At 41.6% G+C, this 17,724-nt stretch overlaps 1 protein-coding gene across 3 annotated transcripts in view; it reads right to left on the bottom strand.

Annotated features, from left to right (window-relative positions):
• Positions 1–17,724, bottom strand: part of STK32B (serine/threonine kinase 32B) — a 185,811-nt gene that overhangs the window by 34,726 nt on the left and 133,361 nt on the right. For 2 of the 3 annotated variants that reach the window (XM_075709204.1, XM_075709205.1), the window contains exon 6: positions 14,243–14,332. The exons of the other annotated variant lie outside the window; for it this stretch is intronic. In XM_075709204.1, the coding sequence (XP_075565319.1) occupies positions 14,243–14,332 (90 nt within the window). The remainder of the gene's footprint in view (positions 1–14,242; positions 14,333–17,724) is intronic. 3 annotated transcript variants of the gene reach the window in all.

Here is a 17,724-nt window from a genome sequence, read left to right as displayed (position 1 = left end):
TCATTATGGATGGCAACCTAAAAATTTACAATGCAGACCTGAGTTCAGAAAGTCTTGAAGAGCCAAACCTAATAGACGATTTGGGTATCCATGAATTAGTTGTAGCAGTACTCTAATCTGTAGAATAAAAAGCAATGAATGAATAAAAGTGGTCCTATACTCTCTGCACAGCAGGACCATCTCTAAATAGGTTTGGTAGGAGAACTGCAGGTACCTAAATAAAAATTTTTGCCAGAATACTTGTGTTTGGAGAATAGAGGACCAGTGGATCTCTGGCATAGGTAAGCTTGTGCTGTGATCCAGTATGGGATGAATCAACAATGCCATAAAAGTCATCACACTGAGCTAGCTCTGTCTCACTTCCAGGTAATATACCTTCACTTGGCATGCTGTATCTTCAGATGTACTTCAGATCTTGTTTGCATGCTGCTGGGGATCTGTGTAGGTAAAATTTACATGTGTGCAGTCTGTCACATAGATAGAAGCTAAGAGGGTAGGCAGAATTTTTGTGTTACTTTAGTGGATCAATGCACCTAAATTGCACATCAGGCACCGAAGTCGTATTTTGAATACCACCGCAGGCACCTTGTAGTGAAGGTTTGCTTTATTTAGCCACATCTGTTACATTTCTTTGACCACTGTGCCTAGATGTATAATATCTCATTACAGAAAATAGCCTTTGTGGACTTTTTTACTGAGTTATAATATTGGTTCCACTCTTACTTTTATAGCTTTAACATTGTAATAATGCGACGGATCGCTATCTGATTTCTGTGAGGTAGAGATGAAAGTACTTTATTGATGTAACCTACCGCATTGCCAGAACGGTGCAGCTGTTTTGCTAATTCAGTGACTGAGTTATCCACTTTTATTTGATTTGCGTGTTCTAAAAGCTTCAAGGTCAACTCATCCCACATTACGCATATCAGCAGAAAATGGTTTTTTTTGTCCACTGGCCCTCGTGTTTTGAAGCTCTGTTTCCTCACCTTAAGCTGATGATGGCATCCTTAGGTCAGAGAAAGGGCAATTAGGCTCCTGATTTTTAAGGCAGATAGCCCCTTTTCCCCTGCTTTTGCAGGATTATTTGCAGTCCAACTGGACTGCCCCTCTGCATTCAGTCAGCTCCAGTGAAGCGGTTGTAAGCACCCACTTCGCAGGATGATGGGGGGACTGACACCATATGCAAGATGATTTACAGTATCCTACATACAGGTTTATTCTCAGGGTGACATCTCAACACTACTGAAGACAATAGAACTTTCCCTAATTTAGCAAGGCTGTTAAATACCAATCTCACACTAAGATTGTGATTAATATGTCTAAAAGTCTCTTTGAGCTGAGACATTAGGTCCAAATGAAGGCTTCCAGCCTGTAAAGCAGACTTTTGGAGTTTGCTCGCTCATTCAGACACATAGCATGATTTTACAGAAAGACAGCAGATCCTCCAAGTGGTGGGGTTAGCCATGCTCTGAAGAACTAGAGCTGTGAAATACAGAACATAACATTAGGTTTTGCTGTAAGAAATAACTATGTCAGGACAACCGATTTTGAGTCCAAACTGGCTAGGATAAAAACAAATAAAAAAATCTGAAAAGAAAGTTAAAATTGCTTTTCTTTAGGATTGTTATTGAAAAAGACTATCTGTAATCTTTTAAAATTGGAATTTGATCTCACCTTGGACAGCTGTCCTGCAGCCTGCTGTGGGTAGGTTCTTCCAAAGGATGATAAGATTTGAGCTTCCCAGCTTGCAGCAAGGGCAACAGCTCTGCTGTGTGCACCCTTTCTGCACACATCCTCTCTTACCATAACAGATTTAAGATGAGAAGAATACTTACATCTTTTACCCCCGTGCATCTCCTAAATACAAGGATTCTGTCTGCAAAAGTTCATTCGTGTGAACAAAAGTGAGAGAGTGCATGTAAGAATGAGAGTTTCAGATCTTTTTCCTCAAACAATTTCTACTGAACAAAGGCTTTTCAGGAAAATATGTAGTTTTAATGTTGGGTCTGATCCTGCAGATTCTTTTTCTGAGGACTGTAGTTACTATCACATAGTAAAGGCAGTAGAAATTTGCATGGTGGAAGCACAGCTTTTGAATAGTGAAGCTAAATCAAGTAATAGCAAGTCTGGCAGCAGCAAGAGTGAATTCAAAGATAAGTGAAAAAGTGATGCAATCACTAGGTCTTACAGGCCTTCACAGCTCCTCATGAACAACTTTGACATAATGTGTGGCCAGCAGGAGCAGGGAGGTGATTGTCCCACTGTACTCAGCACTGGTGAGGCCGCACCTCAAATACTGTGTCCAGTTTTGGGCCCCTCAATACAAGAAGGACATTGAGGTGCTGGAGCGTGTCCAGAGAAGGGCAACAAGGCTGGTGAAGGGTCTGGAGCACAGGCCTTATGAGGAGCGGCTGAGGGAACTGGGGTTGTTTAGCCTGGAGAAGAGGAGGCTGAGGGGAGACCTTATCGCTCTCTACAACTACCTGAAGGGAGGTTGTAGTGAGGTGGGTGTTGGTCTCTTCTGCCATGTAGTTAGTGATAGGACGAGAGGAAATGGGCTCAAGCTGTGCCAGGGGAGGTTTAGGTTGGAAATTAGGAAAAATTTCTTTATGGAAAGGGTGGCCAAGAATTGGAACAGGCTGCCTAGAGAGGTGGTGGAGCCACCATCCCTGGAAGTGTTCAAAAAACGGGTAGATGTGGCACTTCGGGACATGGTTTAGTCTAGTCTACCCTTGACTGGTTTAGTGTGGACTTGGTAGTGTAGGTTAATGGTTGGACTGGATGATCTTAAAGGTCTTTTCCAACCTAAACGATTCTATGATTCTATAATGGAGAACTGCTTTACTAGAGCTGTCCAAAAGATCGCCTTCAACCTGGTCCAGCCTCACTGCTCGCCCTGCTTTGAGCAGGAGGCTGGACTAGAGACTCCTGAGGCCCCTGCCAATGTGAATCATCCTGTGATCCTGTGATGCTAATGAAGCTCAAGCAGCCACCTTCTCACAGCCCATCTTAGTAGGGTGAGGAAGGGGTCTAAGGCCAGAAGTCTCAATGGGTTGTTTACAGCCTCTTCTTCTTGGCAGTCATCATGAACTGCATGAGCTCTTCATCCTCTCTCAGACACCTGGAAAACTGGCCACCCAAAGTACTGGGGACTTTTGAAAGTCTGGATCTCAGAAGCAATGCAGTCTTTTGGTCTGGGAGATTACTCTTCATGTGTGGCAGGAGTGTGATCTGCCACGTTTCACACAAGGCTTCAGTAACTACAAAGACACAGTGTTTTAAAACTAATGTCATTCTGAGCTGAGATATCTGTGCCAATTTTAACAGCGCAAGCAATAAATCAGGAATGTTTCTGTGTCTTGTATGATAGGGAGTAAATGCATATACTTAACTTAAGCAACTCAGCAAGCAAAAAATCCTCCAATTGTTTTTTTAATACTATTTTTCTCTTAATGATATACTTTCATGCTTTCACTGTTTATCTGCTTTGCTTTCTTGAAAAATGACATAAAACAAACCCACCTTTTGCATTGCATTAAGTGTGCTTCAGTGCATTTCTTGGCTGTCCCTAATACATATTTCCAGTTAATGTTTTTTTTCCAAATAATAAATTAAGTCCTCTTCAGAGCTCTGTATTTTGATGCTTTCGCACTGTATCTTTCTAGTAATACCATAGCATTGTAGACTGTCTCTGTACCAAGAGGAAGATTCCAAGGGAGTAAATAAATGGTTATTTTGCTTTAAAATAAAACCATACTGGAGAACTGCTAATAAAAAATTGAACATGAAAGCAAATCTAGTGGGTCTGCATCCATCTCAGAAGCAGTGGCTTCCTGAGATACCCATACTCTTGTTTTATGTGTTTAGCCATACTCCAAATAATTTTGTGAAATAGAGAATAATTTCTGACAAATCAATTCATATATACAACTACCCACTGCAATTGTCACAGCAGTCAGATGATCTACATTGTAAATGATATACAGGATGCATCTCTTATTGTATGTGTATTCTCCTAAAGACCTGTAAAAAAAAAGTACAAAACTGAAATTTTACTTAACTGGTCAGTAATTCTGTACCCTATTTGTGGAAGATTATCAATATCTAACAATATGATTCATGACCTTAAGATAAAAGAGAATATCAATGTAAGTGCAAACAATACTGAACCCAATTTTCACTATTTGTTCCTACTGTAAAACATCATTTTGTATACAGGATAAAATACTTTTAAGTGGTGTTTCTGAAAATCTGTCTAGTATTCATAAGTATCACTTAACTCCATAGTTAAACTATAAGTACTCCAGGTCTCTGAAATTCAGGCCATTTTAATTTGGTGTCAAATGGTGAGTTTGAAAAGGCTGTCCATGATAAAATAGTCAATTTGAGGTCTGTCACTTGGAATAGTTGGCACAAAGAATAGCTGTTATTATTTTTGATGGAGCATACTGGTTTAATCATACAGATAATTCATCCGACTAAATCATAAAATGAAGAGCTTGGAGTGCCTCCGATACGAATCCTCAATAGCACAATGTGGCATTTCTTTTCTGATGAACTGATTTAAGTTTCACTTCCTTAGCAAGAAGCTAATCAAAGAGCGCCTGCTGTACTTGCCTATCACTACCCGCGAGACTGCCAAGTGTTGATTAAGAAGCTTACAGAGCTATTACTTACTTTGAAGCATCGCTGACTTCCACAGGCTGCTTTGAAACCTTGCAAAATTAGTGATAGGGAAAGTGCAGGGAGATGAAAGCATTAGACCCTTCTTCGAGTGGCCTCTACTACATACTAACAAATCAGTATATTTAAGCAGTAACTTGCAAGTGAGTCTTGCAAGATCGATTAGCTGCAAGAAGCTGATTGTCCATGCATAGCTATATGTTGCCAATAAGAGCTGGTGATTAATTCCTACAAAGTGCCCTGTGCCTATGTTATTAATATGACAAACTGAAAATAAAATAAAAAATAAAGCCATAGTGGTTTGGCCTCAATTTTTTTGAATTATCAAGTTCAGATGGGCACGCCCAAAACATTTCTCGAGAATGAAAACCCTGACATTAATCATCCAGTTGGCTAGCTAGAGTCTGTAGTCTATTAACATCTCAGCAGAGACCTCACATGTCAGTAAGGGGAATCAGAGGTTTGTGGTGTGCAGCAGGGGCTGCAAAGCAACGCACTCTGCTAGTCGTGTAGCAAAACACACCTCAGTGGCGCAGGTTTTATTGCAATGCCTGAGATTTCATAGATAAGAAAACAGATTCCAGTGTCATTAAATGAGGTTCAGCATGATACCAGGCTGCCAGTCATCATTCTCCTTCCTCATATTAGTCCCTGATCTTGCAAAAAAAAAAAGAGTATATATACACACACACATAAAACTATATATATACACATATATACAATGCTCACAGTATAAACAATATTTTGATTGACTAGCACAGTATAAGCTGTTAAAAGCTTAGACCTGTCCAAATTGTAAATGTGTGAATGACTTGATGTATATAACACATTCATAGTTTCACCTTGCTGAATCAGGCTTAATGGATGCCAGACTGAGCTGAATGAAAAATGAACTTGATTTTTAAAACAATATTCCAAGAACCTTGGGCTGATGCTTCAGTGAAATACAAGCTGCTTTCTCAACATTGTGATGAGAAAACATTAATTTTCACTTTTCCTTGAAAAGTAAATTCAGAGGTCAGTAAATCTTCTAGGTCATCGTTTAAATAGAAAACAGAAATCAAACTACAGTGATGACAAGTGATCTTCTATTTAGAGGAGAAGCTGTTTTAAGAACAAAATTAAATAAAGCAACTTCCCTCTCCCTGAATATAAACATGACTTGGTAAACTATCAATTTACCTCCCAGCATTTACTTTCTCATGTGCTAAAAGGGTCTAAATTATAACGGACAGCTTTCTGACTCAGAGCTTTAGACTAGCCAACTGCTAACTTCTATTGTATAAGGCAAAGTGCTGCTTAAAGCCTAACCATGCTGGGCCGGCAATTTTCTAGCGTGCGGTCTAGGCTTGTTACAGCAGTGTAACTGATTTTGTATCATTATTCGCATAATACAGCTCAATAGTTTTAATACTCATATTTAATGCAATTATTCAATCAAAGTAAATATTTTAGATAACATTACCTGAATACAGACACTGCATTTAGAATGCCTTATTAGTCTCCCATATGGCTATACAACCTCTCTCGCCCTTACTCAGAGTGCTGTCCTCATAAAACCCTCTGCATTACTCAACCACTGAACAGAACCCAGTTCTTGCGCTTGCATTTGCACAGAGAAGCCTTTTCTGGTTGAACATCTGCATCAGCCTCAGAGAAACAACCTCAAGTTGTTAGCCCCATTGAAAGAAAGCCCAGCAGCAATGAACGTGTCATGGTCTCCTACTGCTGAAAGTGAAATTGTACAGAAGAACCTTCCTTACTCCATCCAAAAGCTCACAGTGGCTGCAGCGTCAATTTTTCTAACAAACTGTTGAAGGAATTGTGTCCAAAAATACCCACTTGCTACTCGGAAGATCCACCCAGTGTACGGACAGCAGCTATTCTGCCCCAGTACTGAAACAAACTGGTCTGGATAACTGGTGGTCCGCAGGACAGGCTGTGTGCCCGATGCATCAGTAGGACTATTACATGCTCCTGCCTCACATACTCCTACCAGGTTAGCAAAAGTCTTTACATCAGTTTATTCATGCAAAAACCTGGGGTGGTTGTGTGGCTTGACCAGAGAACGGGAGTTATCCAGGGAGCAGAAATGCCCCGCTGGGCTGCTGGAAGTCCCCACTCCTTGCCCCCTCTGCCACCTCTGTTGGAGGTCTCTTCCCCCTCAGATCTGCCTGCATCAGATCAGTTCCTTCAGGCAGGTTAAAAGAAAAAAAAAAAAGCCCAAACCAAAACTACTGCTTGAACTCGGTGTGGGTTTTTTTGACTGAAATAATCAAAGAAATTATTATATTAGCAGTTTTGCTGGAAGAGCTCAAAGGTTGGTAGCAGGTCAGAGAGCATGTAGAGGTGAAAAGCAGCTGGAGACAGTAAGACCTTTCCTGATCTCCTAACGTTTTTCAGCTGCTTGTGTGCCTACTCATTAATGTCAGAGCAGAGCCAAAACCTGAATATCCACTCACAGCTCAGTGCTTAATCCCCTCAGCCATGGTGCTCCTAGTGCAAGCTGAAAACCCCATCAATATGGTGAGTATTTCAGCACCTCAAAGCCTCACACATCTGCTCTTGGTTCTTGCTTATCAGAACAAACACGAGCCTCCCAGCTTGTGCTGGCATTGTGATATTTCCCTGGGATCAAAAGGGTAGGTGGTGACATCACCAGTGAAACTCTGTAGATAGGCAGTCAAACCCTTAACTGCACTCAAAAAGCAACAAGCTGCAAAATACTATTTAATTTCAGAGCACTGTTTAGTATGACTGCAAAGAAGACCAAGGTTGAACACCTTTGAAAACCCAGCTCCAAGTTTGTCCCTGTTGTATTGTAACTACCTCAGGAACAAATTCAGCCCTACAGGGTATTTTTACTTTACCTGTAAGGTTGATATCGGGACATCTACTAGCTTTCCTCTGACTCCAATAGTACTCCTACACAGTATTAATTAATAAGTATGGATGACGTACATTTTAGAAGTTCAGTGGACCTCTGTAAATCCACACTCCTCTGGTAATCTCAGGCTTACAGCCTTCTTCACCGTGACAGCACCCTATGAACGCAGCTGTGGAAATCTGAGATAACAAGCCTGTAGGATAGGAAGGGGGTAGCTGAAACTTTTCATGTAATTTACGGCTGATTTTATTGACTTTGGATTTTTGTCAGGTGTATTTATATCATAAAATGTATTTTATTGGTTTGATTTGAAGTAAAGTCACGGTGCATTATTCGGATAATGTCAGCCTCTGCTGAAGAAAACCACGAAGCCTCTACCTAACCCTCTTACTGCCAGAAACAGGAAAAAAACCCAGACAAACCCTAAACCCCCCAAATTTATAATCTGTGAAGGGAAAGGTTTTGCAACACTCACAAATAATATACAGATGTATGGAAATTGATCATTCAAAAAGGAAACATTTCAGTGAATAAAAAGCATGTGCTGTAGGACTCAAATACATCTAAATTATACCAGAGTGAGGAACAAGCCAAAGGCGATATCCATAATGTTTTCTAGATATGTTTTAGTATTTAACATTTTGTTTTGTAGCTGCCCAACCTGTTGCAGGGGAGGGGGCCATTACCACAAACAGGTGCCCAGCACGGAGCACATTCTCTGAGACACAAGCATATTTCTTGCAGCCTGCATGAGGGACCAATATACGAAACATCTTTTTTTTTTCACTCATAAAGATGGAACAGTGTTGAAAATGGCAAGCACTTACACAGGTGCTGCCAGGCAGGCAAATGTACACTTTCTTTAAACACAAGAGGCCTCATGAATAGCCTTCTGCAGGAAGAAAGAGCCACAGCTGAATATCCCAGGCGCAGGCTGCAGCCGAGGACGGTATCCTGCCCTGCACTGGCTTTCCTGGTCCGCATCCCAGCGCAGGCTGCAGGGGACTCCCCCTCTGCTTGTGTTCTTTTGTTGGCACGCCTGCCAAAAGTTGCCTAGGTCTCAAAGGACATTTTGCATTGCTTCCCAGCAGAGGATGACAGCCTGAAAACTTAGGAGTTTTCAAAAGGCTGTTCCTACAATAAAACCTTTGACAACACCCTCAATCACAGGTGTTGTAGAAGGTTTGAGCAATGAATTTGTAATGATAAAATCAGGCATGGGTGACACACAAGTTTCCTAACCCAGCTTAAGGCACACATTGTATTTCACAGCTGCAGCCGTCTGAACAGTATGAGACAGAAACTTTGAAGACCCCTGAACACGAAGAAGCTGATTTCACTTCAGCATTTCAGGTCAATGGCTTTAAGAAGTAAAACTGCAGAAGCAGCTGGAAGTAGCTTGTCCTGCCAGGCTGTTGGCCTCGTTCCTTTCAGATTCACCATTGTTCGTGTTTTTGTTGCCTGTGTGTGGCAGGTATTTCACTTGTCTGAATGAATCAGCTGGGAAGGGGGAACGTAGAGAAATTACCAGGGTTTCTGGATAAACGTTCAGGTTCGGATACATTGCATTCTGCATAACCATTTAATAAGTAGGGAAACAGACAGGGAAAATTTCAGGCTGAGAAAGACTTAGGGGCAAAAAGGCTAATGTGAAGTGGGATTAAGCAAAGGCTGCAGGAGCTGACTCACGCCATGCTTAGCATTACAAGACAGGTATCTTAATCAGAACAGCTAGTGCATTTTTACAACACAATATCAATTCACTGTGTTTTTTCCTGGATACCAGTTTTATGCAGTCATGCTGCATGTGAGCAAATCGCTCCCTAGCAATTTCTCGGCCTATTTCAATCAGATTTCAAATAGGAATGGAGGCTTTAGAGATAATGTTTTTCTGTTTATTTCCTTAAATTGGCCATAGGAAGAAGTGAAAAGTCCTATAAGTAACTCTACTAAGGGAAAGGCTGGGGAGTGCCCTCATATCTGATTAAACATAACAGGATCCACATGGGAGTAAGCCTTTATAAACCTCTAAAAGGGGGGGAAAAGCTTTCATCAGATCTCATACCTTCATCATCATGAATATCAGCATAGTGTAAGGCATGTCTTACAGGAACCACTAAGTTTCCTTGGTTCTGATGCTCAGCAAGTACCTTGCTTGATGGTGATTTTGTCTTGTTACTCTGAGGTTAAAGTGTGGTTTAAAGCCCTGGTAATGTAAGCTTATTACCAACCATAGAGCCAACCTCCCCAATGCTTTTTTTCTATTTTTCCCATTGTCTAAATGGCTTAGGCGAAGCCACATGGAAAGTCTTTGATACAGCCTTAAAGCCAGAAATTATATGGACTTAAATAGCTATCAGGAATGAACCCAAAACTTCTTTAATTTGAGCACTGCAACTGAAAAGTCTTTGTAGCATTTCACTAAAGCTATGATTCTTCACAAAATTAAAAGTATAAACTAAAAGAGGAAAGGAAGTGAAATCAATGCACTTAGAGGAAAAAGCAGTACCAATGAGTGTCTGGCCAAGTCTGTCAAACTCTTAATAATTGAGGTTTGCTGAAGCATTGATACCCAGGATGCGCCACAGAAAATCTTCACTGGTCACTTTTCACCTGAAACAGAGGGTTTTTACAGCTCTAAAAGCTTTCATGCTTTCCTACAGCTCCAAATAAATGCAAGGGTGACTCTTCTGACTCTTTCTGAGAGGCAAAGACTGCACCTGTGGCTTTTGCAGTATTTTTGCATTTCCACAGGTGAGGAAGGCACGCTGCAAAGCAGGTAAGCTGGTGGATGGATGGATAGCCCCTTCATAAAGGGAAAGATAGCATTTTTTCTTGTTCTGTTTCTTCTTGTTGCGAGATTGTTGGATATGGGGGAGACCTGATATGTGGGAGGAGGGTTTAGGGACAGAACAGCTTTGTGAGCCAAAGTGAACCAAGACAGCAGTTTGCCAGTGTGTAAAGTTAAAACCTTGTTCCCATCTCCCACATTCCCTCCACTCCAGGTCTGTAGTTTACCTCCTTCCTTGGGTCAGCTTGGGCTGTTGCTGGACTGTCCAAGAGCTCATTTGGCTCCCTGGGAAGGCAACGAGGCTCAGCTGTCTACAGCACTCTGAACTTAGGTCAGAGAAACTATTTGCCATGATGTTAAGCTGATGAATTATTGCAGAACAATAAGGCTATAGGCATGTATCTATCCTGGAGATTAGTATTTTCATACTAAATACAAGGAATCCATAATTTTCCAGCAAATGGAGAATACCATGCAAAGGGACATAAGTGGAGTTTAGGCACGATGGACGGGACTTGAACACCTTCACATCAAATAGGCAGGTTTTTCTAAGATGAATCTCAGCATTTCCCTTCTTTGGACTGTCTCCTGGCAGACATCAACTACACGAAGAACAAGTTACTCCTCCTTGGGGTGGGGGTGGAGGGTAGGAATTCCAAAAGGGCAGGGTCATTTTTCATAATTTTATCCTTAAAATACCAAATCATAGTACTTGGCACTTGCTACAGATTTTTGTGCTTTCGCTTGTCAAAAGCCAGTTTTTTTTCTTGTGAGAAAAGCCTGCCAACAGAGAACACTAATGAACTAAGAAGGTGGCAGGCGACCTGTGTGTGCAGATGGGCTGAAAGATGCTCCAAAGGACACTAAGTTTCCTGTTAACTCTCAGCAAAATATTTGAAGAATACTCACATACATTTTTGTACAGCTGTTTTAACTAATCTGCTTCTGATCATTAGCTGCCAGATGATCTCTTCATTACACACATTCAGACTATGACAGACAGATGCTAAAATGCTAACTGACCCCTCAGCAAGTACTCAGTTTTTATTCTGCTTTCGTAATAATTATGCTTTCTAATGTAAAATTGTGCAACTGCTTCAAGATTAAAAATGTAAGGCCATCAAAACAGTCATTTAATTGACTACTAAATTAAATCTCAGAAAAGACTCTATTGTTATGTCTGCTGTCATCAGCACATTTAAACATGGAAAACGTCTATTCTGAATTTGTTTGAGCTCCTGCAAAATGGCTACTCTTCAAGGGTACTTTTGAATAATCTCTGTAATAAGAATTTGCACGTCTAATGACAATGGCTACTAGAAGATTGTAGGCAGCTATTTAAGCAGAATGTGTGAGCTCTGAGACATAAACTTTTCACAGAAATGCAGAACTCCCATATAAAAGTGTTGGAATCTTTTAACATTTCAGTCATCATGTATGAAAGGACACTCCTGTGAATGTAATTTGTTTCACACGTGTCGTGGTTTAGCCCAGCCAGCAAGTAAGCACCACGCAGCCGCTCGCTCACTCCCCCTACCCCGATGGGATGGGGGAGAGAATTGGAGGAGTAAGAGTGAGAAACACTCCTGGGTTGAGATAAGAACAGTTTAATAATTGAAATAAAGTAAAATAGTAATGCTAATAGTAACAGTATAATAATGATAATAATAATAATGATACACGAAGCAAGTGATGCACAATGCAATTGCTCACCACCCGCCGACCGATACCCAGACAGTTCCCGAGCAGCGATCGCTGCTCCCTGGCCACCCCCCCCCCCCCCCCAGTTTATATACTGAGCATGATGCCATATGGTATGGAATAGCCCTTTGGTCAGTTTGGATCAACTATTCTGGCTGTGCCCCCTCCCAGTTTCTTGTGCGCCTGGCAGAGCATGGGAAGCTGAAAAAGTCCTTGACTAGCATAAGCAGTACTCAGCAACAACTAAAACATCAGCGTGTTATCAACATTCTTCTACTAAATCCAAAACACAGCACTATGCCTGCTGCTAGGAAGAAAATTAACTCTATCCCAGCCAAAACCAGGACAACACGTCAGTTGCACAGCTACTAGTCTGTGTGTTTTGGGGGAGGTCAAAGTACTTGTACAGAAAAAAATGCTTTTTTCCTGAGTTTTTGTGTGTGTTTGGGTTTTTTTCATAAATAAAAGCACTACATATTGGCAAAAATGCTCAAGCAAGTTCTCTTTAAACTAAAGCTGTTGGTGTAAGGGAGATTGCAGCATCCCTTCCCCTCTCTTTTCACCACACTGAATAGAGAACATGTGGTACAACATGACATATTGGCCCCGAGGGGAAGGTCAGTACCCAGACTTGGTCTCCTAATGCTCTGTATCCGATGCCTCTGCAGTGTTGGCCATCTTGTCTGAGTAGCAACACCGAACTAGACACTCAGCTAGATCTAACCAATACAAAATGCTGAGAAAATTTTAATCTAAAACCTCATTCCTCTGCGTAACTTAAATACTTGAGTCAGGACTACATAAAATGTTTCTTGGTATGTTTTGGGTACATTTATAAGAATAAGTTAAACAGAGTCAAGTGGATGCACTAGTCACAAGCCCAAGTGGCACAGTGTGGCTACACACATGTTGTTGTATCTTATTATCTACCAAAATAGGACAGCTATGGCCAAGCTGCTCAGGGGAAATAGGCTCCAGCCCCTTCTAACTCCCTGGGAATTGTTTTGGAGGGTGCTAGCTGATTCATGCCCAAACCAGATCATATCTGAAAACACAACTCTGCTCCAGTGCCTGGGACTGCTCTGACACAGTCTCACAGCTGGTACGAAAGCACCCTGCAGACACCTGCCTCCTTCATTTGCAGGCTGGTACATTGCTCTTTGTGCTGTGAAAAACATAAGTGTTAATTCCTATTTCCTGGGGACAGGCTTTTACTCCTATGCTAATATGCAGAATTGTGGTAACACAGTGGCCTTTGGTTCCCCAAATGACATTTTCAGAATATGGTAATTTACCAGTATTTTTCCAGTGCATGGGTGTTAGATATGCTCTGAACATGTCTGCTAGAGAAAGTCTCTTGGACACACACATCTCTCTTAGTCTGCTTTCCAGAACCCAAGTAAGTTTAGTCTCAAGCTAGTTATCTCCAAAGGCAATGACAATTACGTATATAGACAGCATTAAAACAGCAGACGTGTAGGAAGTCACAAATAGGACAAATCACACCTATTCTTAGTCGTGGAAGCTCGCCTAACTTTGGTGGGACAAATGACCTCCAGGAGATGCCTGCTGTCCTTCAGCTCCAGGGGAAGCCTGAATTATTAGCTCAGCCACTATGCTTAACATTTAGACTCGTGAGGACAGGTGAACTGAATTTTACTCTCCCAACCTTCAATCTATCTATGTGCCTAAATTGCATGATTAAACCATACAAAATGCCCCTAAAAGCCACAGGGCAAGAACTTAAGGGACTAGTTACATAGGACCCTAACAGACACATTTTTGAGGAACTCAGCACAGCAAAGCAATTAAGCGATGTGCCTAGATACTTTTAAACTGACATTACATGTTCTCTGCTAGATCATAGCCACAATGGTGCAAATATAATCATATATTCTTGTCTCCACATGTGGGGGTTTGCAAGAAATAACACAGTTGAAACTCTCTTGAATTTGCTTCACAAAACCAAACAGAATGTGACTAAAAGCAGTGTGGAGACCAAGCTCCTGCTCAATCTCACCATCTCCAGTGTTTTCCATTGCTAACTCATATATACTGTCAAAAAAGAAGTTGTTCACATTTTTTTGTATACTTTTACACTTAAAATCCTTTCAATGTACTATTAGTCAACATTAATGTGTGTGTTTTCTCACATTTTTAAAATGGACTTGAAAACTTACCCATATAGGGTTTTGTGCCAGCCATAGAAGAAGCTTTTTCTGAACCTTTCACTATGGTTGCTATGTTGAAGTCAGTGATATGAACATGTCCTGCGATTACACAAAGTAAAAACAGAAGTTAAAATAGCAGATCATACAAATATTCCTCCTTTTGTTTAACATTTAAGTGATAATAGACAGAAATTAAATTGGAAATATTCATAACAATTCATGGAAACTTACTATTAAATGTTGCTCATAACTAGAAAAATCATATTTGCGGCAAAATGATGGAATACTTTTCCTGTATGGTTGTTTCCACTGTCTGCTTGCAGTGCCGAACCATTTTTGCTGGTCACCCCAAACCCCCTCCTGCTGTGAATTTTAGGGACACTAACTGTTTTCTAGAGCAGTAACATGCAGGAACAACGCTGAATTTTGTAAAGCTATGTGTGAAATCTAGCTTTCCTTGTCTCCAACTAGAGTGGCCCCTCACACTCTCAGGTACTCATGATGCCTGTCTGCTGTCACGTCCACTTCAGGCTCCCATCGGTCTGGCTTTTTCTGAGTCTCCTCAGGGCAAAAAGGGAGCCAAGAAGAGAAAGGGTATTTGTATTGTACAATAACTATAAAATTTAATCCGTGGTAGCAGAAGAGTGTGTATGTAACAGCAGCAGGTCCCAGATGATCACTCATTTGACAGCAGGTTGCAAGATGAAAGAACAGTGACACAAGCCAGCCCGCGGACTTGCTGCCTGACCAGCCAGACAGCTGATTTAAACTGAACTCATCAGGCTGGATGGCCCAAACCTGCTGTCATTACTTTTTTCCTGGGGTAGTTTACAACAAGCATAGGTTAAATTGCTCCACCACAGCGAATTAATAGTCGTTATTCCTGGCTTGCCATAGGCAGGTAAAATGAATGCAAATCCAGCCTGAAAATGTACCTGCAGACTTTTAATTTGATAAGTCTGCTGTTAGGTTTTGCATCTTCATCTTAAGGACTGGTTTTATACTGTGGAGTGATGCAGGCGTTCTGTAGCCTGTGATTACACCTGGCAATGCCATCGCGGAGGACAGAGTACAGAGAAAGGTACTCCCTTTCTCGGCTTAGCCCTGCACGCAGGTCAGGGTTAATACATCATGTGTTGAACCAGACTCTTGAATGACAGGTTCCTGTGATTTTTTTTTTTTTTTTTTGCTCAAGATCTCAACCTCACTCGGTCCACAGAATGGAGCAGGCTTTGGACATGATGCAGTTATTAAGCAAGGGAGGTTGTTAATCATGTTTTCTGCCACAGATGAAAGCCATGTAACGAATGACTGATGTTGAATGTTACCGCAGTGCCTGACTGAGGAATAGCAGTCTCAACAAAAGATTATGCTGCTCCGGTAGTCTAACATAGGTCCTGCTCAAACTCCCCAGAAAATGCATCTGCCAACCTCTAACAAGGCTGCAGCTGTGAATGTGTGAACTGAAATTCTTGAAGTCCCCTAATTTAGCCAGATCTGAGCAGTTTTTGAAGGGAAAAAGGAAGAAGACACATCCCACTGCCAAAATTAAAGCTATTTCTCCAAATGGGAGACACAGTAGAAGTTTTTGATGAAATGGCTTGCATGCTTTCTGCAGTTTTCCCAAAACAACTCCTTGCATTTTATTGATGCTTTCCTCCTAAGACACCCATCCCAGGAAGACATCTGCACATGGCAGACACAAACTGTGAGCAGATGAAAGTGATTACTTTATAAGGGGCGGAAGGTGTTAGGCTGCCATAACAACAACTGGTGTTCACCGCCCAGCCTGCCATTGGATTTCAAGGTGGTATTCCTCCTTCCTGGTGGCCAAAGGGTAGCATGTTTGCAGTTTATTTCTGCAATAATAAAACACCATGGCAGAAGGCTACTTGGAAAAGATAGTTGAAGCCACCTCATGGCAGTAGTTTTAAGCAATTCCATGTGTGCCATAGAATGAAAAGCTGCAAGGATCTCGGCAGGCTAATACTTTCTCTTTTTCTGACAGATAAATATAAAGTTCTGTCATTTAAATGAGTGATGTTCCCTATTAGAGTGCTAGCATGATAGCCTGTTGCAAAATACCTACTGCATAATATCCATTCAGACTGATCCAAACAGTTGATTTGCAATGAAAATTGCCTCTCCTGTAGTGCATTGTTTTCTCTCCCTTTTATTAGATCTCTTCTCATTTAACAAAACCAAAATAGCACACGTGAAGTGTTGCATACACTGGTTGATGTGTTTTGTTAAAACGCCTTTCTGCAAGGTAAGGAATGGTTTGGGAAGATCAGTTCCGCATAGTTCTTCCACATCCTGCTGCCGATACAGCAGCAATGGGCAGCTCTGTATACATAGCAGGGCACAGCAGAGCCACGTTGGTATCACTGGAAAAACTGCACCCTCGCTCTACCCATCACATGGCCACCCCATGGCCCATGGGCTGCCTGCAGGCAGCCTTTGCCTGTTGCTTAGACGGCTGCTAATTGGCTACAGAGGGAAAGCAAGGTGTCCCGTAGGCAGGTGGATGGCTGCGCTGCCGCAGGGACTGCACACAGCACTTGGTGGGAGCCGGGGGCATGGAGAGATGCTGTGTCTGGGATTGAGCCAGAGCAGGGGGTGGGGGGGAATGAACCCCTTGTGCCTGGCAGTAGTGGAGGAGGGCTGGAGGGATCTGGCTGCCTACGCACACCACTGAATGGTTTCAACTCTTTTAAGCCTGGTGACTTGGGGTGTTTTTATAAGTTTTTCATTCCTGGTGTGCATATTTCAAGAGACAGTTAGACCCGTATTCTCTATAGCAGTCTTTCTAATCAGCCTCTAATGCATGTTTTTACTGCAACTGTTGCATATAGGAAAAGGAAAGGTAGCTATTGCTGCAGTAAATATGCTGGGATACTGGCTACTTCATACTGTTTCCAAAATTTCAAGAGACAGTTAGACCTGGATTTTCTATAGCGGTCTTTCTAATCAGCCTCTAATACATGTTTTTACTGCAACTGTGGCATATAGGAAAAGGAAAGGTAGCTATTGCTGCAGTAAATATGCTGGGATACTGGCTACTTCATACTGTTTCCAAAATTTCAATTCATGGGGACTTTTTCCCATCTGAGCTTCACATCTTGTACTTGATCTCCCTTTCTGGATATTATTGTGAACACCTAAATGCCAAAACCAAGCCAGTACCCTGGCTCCCTTCTCAGGTACCAGGTACAATATTGAACTAAGCAGTATGTCAGTGCCACTTGGGTTTAGCTTTTAAGAGCTGTGAAGCAGAGCAGTGCACAACAAATTCAGCAGTACCTAATTAATTCAAGTATCATAGGGAAAGAGCTCATTGCTTAATCCCCATGGCTGCATCACCCCATATGTTAATATGATGGTGGAGAGAAGGGAAGAAAAGGCAAATGACCACATTCCTCTGGCTCTCTGCGGAATGGCTTTTTCAAATCACCCCAGACTGCACAGATTTCATGTATGCCAACACATAC

This window comes from Pelecanus crispus, chromosome 4 (assembly GCF_030463565.1).
Source record: "Pelecanus crispus isolate bPelCri1 chromosome 4, bPelCri1.pri, whole genome shotgun sequence".
Classification (NCBI taxonomy): Eukaryota; Metazoa; Chordata; class Aves; order Pelecaniformes; family Pelecanidae; genus Pelecanus; species Pelecanus crispus.
This window is presented reverse-complemented; position numbering and strand designations above follow the sequence as displayed.